Below are 6,764 nucleotides of genomic sequence, written 5' to 3' on the forward strand. Positions count from 1 at the left end.
CTGGAAAAGTAGTTGAAAATCCTCTTTCGATCTTACTGTCTAAAGCCCACCTTTTTTTCTTAGGGGGGGTGGGGAGAAGGAAGCAAGTATGATTATGTTGTGCATCTGAATGGAATTTCTTGCACTTATTTGAGATTTAAGAGAAAAATGGTACTATATCCAGAGCTGTTTCTGGGTGAGTCAGAATCACTTCACACCAGACAGAAAGGCTTTTGTGAGACTCATTCAAGCTCCCTCTTCCTTAATACATCCTTGGATTGAGTTAAACACATGGGGGCAAACCTGTCAGAAGAGACTGCTGACTCACCTTCGAAATGTATACTTTTTAGGTCTCTGAGGCATAAAAATGAATATTTTGTTTTTAGGAGGAAAAAAAACCCCACTGGCCCCATGAAAGTCTATTTGCATATTAGCAATTACCAACTTTAAAAGGTGAATGACTATGGGAGGGGAAAGAGCAAAAGGGATCCAGCTTTTTCAGTCAGGAATATTTACTTTTTCCTCATCTCTCCTCCTCAGGGAATGTTGGCCCTTGTGTTAAATTGCATTGATCGTTTGAATATCTACAACAGTGTAGCACACTTTGCAGGGATTGCAAGGGAAGAGAGTGGTCCAGCCTGGAAAGAAATTCTGAACCTCCTATACAAATTGCTGGGTAAGCACACATACAGCACCCTGCCTGGCAAGATTCCCGAGGGTGGCATATAAGGGATTTCCATATGAGGCCCAAGATGGCCATCCGCCTCATTCCTTGGAAGCCTTTGGTTAACCATTCGATTCTAGCCCAGCTGTTCACGCTGTGATCTAGTAGTTTATTGTACTCTCCAAACTTAGAGCAGGAAGTTAGCAGTGGGGAGAAGCAGATGGTGATCAGTGTTGACAACACTACCTGTGGTACCCTTGACAGAAACATACACTCTCTGAACTTCACCTTCTTATGTTTAAAATGAGGAAACAAGACTGGAACATATATATGGTATCTTCTGCAAAGATAGCACCTGCACTTTGAGGACTGTTATTCTCTTAAATTCTGTGCCCTTTCACTTGTCGGTCATGATTCGCACTTCTTTGGCCTGTTGTTTATTTCATGTTGGTAGAAAGACAACAGTAGCAAGTAAGAACGTCCCAGCACCCAGCCCACCTTCTCACACCATCAGTGTGGGATGACGTTCTGGTGCCTGTTCTAACAGGTTCCGTCCTGTTAGGCCTAGCCACCAGCCTATGGGAGGGAGGCAGCGAGAAGACAGTATCCGCTTGTGCAAGAAGGTGGCTGCCAGTACTCACTCAGTGCCTGTGACAAGGCAGCACTTTAGGGCTTTGTGTCCCACTGAGAGGAAGTCCACAGAGGGTTCAGTAGGGCAGAGGGGAGCCTGGAGAAATCAGTCTGGACCTGTTTTCCATGGTAGGGTCAAGCTGATTGGATTGCCACTGTTCTGTGTCACCTTGTAGAGTCTCTTCAAACTCTAGTATTTTGTAATGATAGGGCTCGAACTCGGTAGTAGTATTATAACAATAACAGCTAACATTTATTGCTCTCTGTGTGCCACATAGTGGAATATCTTTTTTTGGTCCTCAGAGTAACACTTTGAGGTGTAGTTACTGTTATAATCCCCATTTTACTGATAAACAAACTGATGCACAGAGATGCTCATAACCCAAGGTCACACATCTAGCAAGTGACGGAGCAATGGCTGGAGACCCAGCAGTCTCACGTTAGACCTCTTCTGCTCACCCCTTGCCACAGCTGACCTGAAAAGCAGGTTAGGAGCTCGGACTGAATTCTGCCCTCTTCCAACTATGGAAATACAAAGCAGAGGCCTGGAGAAGGCCTTTTCTTATCCTAAATTTACCATTTTTCAGCCTCTATAAAATCCAGTCCCTGCAAACCATCTGCATGAAGGGCAAGCTACTTGGGAGCTAATCAGTTTACATGGACTTGTTCCAGATTTGCGTCTACTAATTTTGCCCTACGGAGAGAAGTTCGCCATTAGAGGTAAAATTCTAATGGCAGCACATTCTCTCCCTCTTTTATACTATCATCTGCCTGTGGTCTTCAGGTATGAACAGGCATTGGAACCAGCTGGAGGGCTGGCTACAACTCAGATGCTGGGCCCCATCCTCAAAGTTTCTAATTCAGTAGATCTGGGATGAGGCCTAAGAATTTGAGTTTATAACAGCTTCTCAGGTGATGCTGATATTCTTGATCCAGGGACCACACACTGAAAACCACTGTCAGGTGGTGATATGTTTTAGACATTTTATAGTTACATGTCATTATTATTTATCTATTAAATAATAGATAACTAGTCCCTCCAGCTGTGTGCATTGCTATGCCTTCCTTCAGCATGGAAGAATAGAAAATCTCTAGCTAAATTGAAGAAAACATTGCAAGAAGTTGAGTTCTTAAGTCACTAACTAAGCAGATATTAAATTCTTGCTTGTCACCATCTGAAGCAATTTTGTTGATTTATGTGCTTATTATCTCTATCCGCTACTTGATGAAGACAGAGGATCTGCCTCTTCTCCCCATTGCTCTGTTCCCAGCAACTCGACAGGTGCCTGGTACATAGCAGATTCTCTGGAGATACTTGCTGAGTGAGTGAGTGAATGCTAGATTTTTTACTCTTCTAAACATAGAATTGTATCAAAGGGCGCTAGGCAGGGTCAGACTGACATTCAGTTCCGTTTAGCTGCTAAGCAGGTGAAATATTCAACAGCTTTCCAAGTTCTTATGTCCGTCATTATGCCCTTAACCTACGTGATCAAACATTTCCTTGTTTGCAGCTGCTCTCATTCGTGGAAACAGAAACAATTGCGCTCAGTTCTCCAATAACCTTGACTGGCTAATCAGTAAATTGGACAGACTAGAATCTTCCTCAGGTAAGAATTGGTAGGAAACTATAACTGGAGAAGATGAAGTTTTGTGGGGTTTTTTTCTTTCGGTAAAAAAGAAAAATGAGGTTATATCTTTTCTACTACATTGCAAACAATCCTCAAATAATTACTTCAATGAAAAGAAATAAAGTCCTAAAGCTTCCTGCCACCCATACAACTGTATTTAACAACTCTAACCCAGACTTCAACAATCCTTCCTTTCTAATTTAATTTTTTCTTTGTGCCTTCATCTTTACTCTCTGGGTTCCGAATCATCCCCACTTGTCCCCCACCCAGTGATCCTGGTCTCCTGATTCCTGCTGTACACTTATTCTCTGGGTCCTTAAACATTTCTCTCGCTGTTGTCCTAAGAAAGTTAGAAGCAATATTGACAGATGACTGTGGAATAAGAGGAAATGATGATCCTTACTCTGAATCACCCTTCACATCATATCTATAGCCCTTCCTGATGACTCACAGAGAATTTAAGCCAAGAGTGTGGTCATCGTTGGTAAATGACCATGCCATAAGTCTCAGCAGTTTGCTTCCCCCACAGTGAGTGAACATGGCAGGTGTAGGCCCCTCTCTGGGAAGCTGAAATGTTTTGATGCTTTTCTCATAGTCTAGAGGTGGCAGGTGCTTTAACAAACCAGCCGAGGGAAGGTTCCCCAAGGACCATCCATCTACATACGTGTCTTCCAAAGCCTGTCTTTTCTTCTGTGTCTCCTCTCATCGGCTAGATTACATTTCAGCATAATTTATAAAAACCTTGAGAAAAAAACAGAATCAAGAGGAATTTTCTTAATAAAATTAATGAAGCTATTGGCTAACTAATTCCCCTGAATTTTCATCATGGTGTTATCCTTCTATTTGCCAGGCTGCAGGAGCACCAGTTAGTTTTTCTTAAGCTTTCACTTACTATAGAAAACCATCCAGTGTGCCAAGGTAAGGGGACAAAACCAAATAGTCTTTGTTTAATGAGCTTCTAGTTTGTTCGGTACACCAGTGCACCTAAAATAAAAATTTCTGGAGAGGTTCCTAGAAAAATTCTTATTAGGGAAATACTTAGAATATTTTTTAAGTTAGTTGAATTTATAGTAAACTGGGCATCTGCTTTTATATCTATTTTTAAACAAAGTATTATTTGGTTTGATCAAATTTAGAATTTCATTTTACAACTGCTTCTCTGTATTTTTGACATAAAAGGATCATGACTTTGTCCAGGAAAAGAGAGATGGGATTAGTGTTGAATTAAACTCTCCTCTAAATCATAGACTTGTTGGCCCCCAGAGGTGCCTGAAGATGACTACATTTTTCTTCTGGCTGGAATTATTTAATAGATTCAAAGAATTGATGATATTCTGTTCCCGCAGGATGGTCTTTTCACTTTCAGGTTTCTAAATTATGGTCAGTTCTGCAGGCTATTAAATGTCCAAATGATTTTTGTGGCATTCATGTAGGTATCTTGGAAGTTTTGCACTGCATCTTGATTGAAAGCCCAGAAGCCTTAAATCTAATAGTAGAGGGCCACATTAAGTCCATCATCTCCCTGTTGGATAAACACGGACGGAATCACAAGGTGAGTGTGAAAGAAGAACCCAGTGATGCACTTGACCTGGCTTTTCCTTCCCCATCATTTAATAACTGTGTGTGTTACTGAGAACTTGTTGATTAATCTCTTTCTTGACTTTGATAAAAACCTTGGGAAATTGGGAAAGACCTTTCTTGCCTATTAGCACACTCCAAGCCAGATAACCACACTGGATCTTGGATGGTCTCCCTGGGTTTCCACCAGCTTTCCAAGCCCTGCTCATCACCATTAGCCCTTAACACACCACTCACTGTGGGGTGCTTGGCTTGGCCCAGTACAAGGCAGTTGCACAGGACTGGCTACCACCCTAGGGTCTAGGAGCTTAGTATTGAAACAGCTAATACAAAGCTGTGTGGAGAAGGCATGCAGAAATCAGATTAAAAATATGCTATCTACCCTAAGCAAATCATTGTATAGTATATGCATGTATTGAAACACACTGTACCCCACAAATATATACAATTAAAAATAATTTTTTTAGAAAAACGAAATGAGATTTACCGTAAGTCAAGCCAAGTGCAGTAAATATCTCTGCATGAGCAAGCAAGAGGACTAAAGCTGCCAATTCCTCAAACAGCTGTGTGACTTTGGTCCAAAGTTATTTCATCTATAAAATGGAGACAGTACCACCTTTCTTAATAAGATGGAATGCTGTATCATTATTTTAAGATCTCTTATAGATCTAACATCTCTATTTTTATGAAATTATATATCTAAGGCATACTGTTCTATGAAAAAAAGTCTGTTAAAATATGGTGAGTTTTTCGGGGCCGGCCCGGTGGCGCACTGCTACAGTGCACAACTGAGCATGGTCACTGGTCCTCTCTGCTCACCGTCATTTGGGGGGAGTGAATGTTTGAGACACGTCTTCGTGAATCCAAGAGAATGAGCCTCTGCACCACTGACTATATATGCAGCATCTTTATGAAGCAGAAAAGCCATGGCCCTCAGCATGTGTGAAATTGTTTGGCAAAGAATAGAAAGAAGTATGTGGGGTCTGTAATTGCTTTCCTAAAGGTGGTAAATCAAAAGCAGGCATGGGGCTCCAGCTTCTCTATGTTCCAACACTTTCCTTCATGTCTGTGAGTATAATAAGAATAATTGCTAAGTACCTGAGTAACATATGGTGAGAGCCATGAGCTATGTGCAGATGCCAGAGAAACCCTTTGACAGGAAAGCTACTCTCATTTCATTGCCCTGGCCACTTCTTTACAATGATATCACATAATGCACTTAATAAACAACCAGCTTTCTTATGCCTTCTTTCAGCCAAAAGCCACATAGCATGTAATGGATATCGCTTGCTGGCAAGTTGATTATCATTCTGCCCATTCCACAGTTGAGAAAACTGAGGCCCAGTAAGCTGNACTAAAGCTGCCAATTCCTCAAACAGCTGTGTGACTTTGGTCCAAAGTTATTTCATCTATACAATGGAGACAGTACCACCTTTCTTAATAAGATGGAATGCTGTATCATTATTTTAAGATCTCTTATAGATCTAACATCTCCATTTTTATGAAATTATATATCTAAGGCATACTGTTCTATGAAAAAAAGTCTGTTAAAATATGGTGAGTTTTATCCTCACCCTTCAACATCTACACCATACTTAGGGGCTACTGTACTGACTAATTAGGGACAGGTGAGGTACTTGAAGGCTGAAGGGGTATATTTCAAGAGCAAATGGCATGACTGGACATGGGGGACAGTAGCTGTGCTCCTTCAAAGTGGAGAGAACTGAGCATGGTCACTGGTCCTCTCTGCTCACCGTCATTTGGGGGGAGTGAATGTTTGAGACACGTCTTCGTGAGTCCAAGAGAACGAGCCTCTGCACCACTGACTATATGCAGCATCTTTATGAAGCAGAAAAGCCATGGCCCTCAGCATGTGTGAAATTGTTTGGCAAAGAATAGAAAGAAGTATGTGGGGTCCGTAATTGCTTTCCCAAAGGTGGTAAATCAAAAGCAGGCATGTGGCTCCAGCTTCTCTATGTTCCAACACGTTCCTTCATGTCTGTGAGTATAATAAGAATAATTGCTAAGTACCTGAGTAACATATGGTGAGAGCCATGAGCTATGTGCAGATGCCAGAGAAGCCCTTTGACAGGAAAGCTACTCTCATTTCATTGCCCTGGCCACTTCTTTACAATGATATCACATAATGCACTTAATAAACAACCAGCTTTCTTATGCCTTCCTTCAGCCAAAAGCCACATAGCATGTAATGGATATTGCTTGGTGGCAAGTTGATTATCATTCTGCCCATTCCACAGTTGAGAAAACTGAGGCCCAGTAAGCTG

General features: G+C 41.5%; 1 protein-coding gene across 1 annotated transcript in view; it reads left to right on the top strand.

Annotated features, from left to right (window-relative positions):
* The window catches only part of LOC103591462 (ryanodine receptor 3-like), a gene marked incomplete at its 5' end in the record, with an annotated part of 105,580 nt that overhangs the window by 81,782 nt on the left and 17,034 nt on the right, over positions 1-6,764 (top strand). Inside the window, 3 exons of the mRNA XM_008573924.1 lie at positions 520-655; positions 2,785-2,880; positions 4,335-4,453. Of these exons, the coding sequence (XP_008572146.1) occupies positions 520-655; positions 2,785-2,880; positions 4,335-4,453 (351 nt within the window). The remainder of the gene's footprint in view (positions 1-519; positions 656-2,784; positions 2,881-4,334; positions 4,454-6,764) is intronic.

This window comes from Galeopterus variegatus, unplaced genomic scaffold (assembly GCF_000696425.1).
Source record: "Galeopterus variegatus unplaced genomic scaffold, G_variegatus-3.0.2 Scaffold972, whole genome shotgun sequence".
Lineage (NCBI taxonomy): Eukaryota > Metazoa > Chordata > Mammalia > Dermoptera > Cynocephalidae > Galeopterus > Galeopterus variegatus.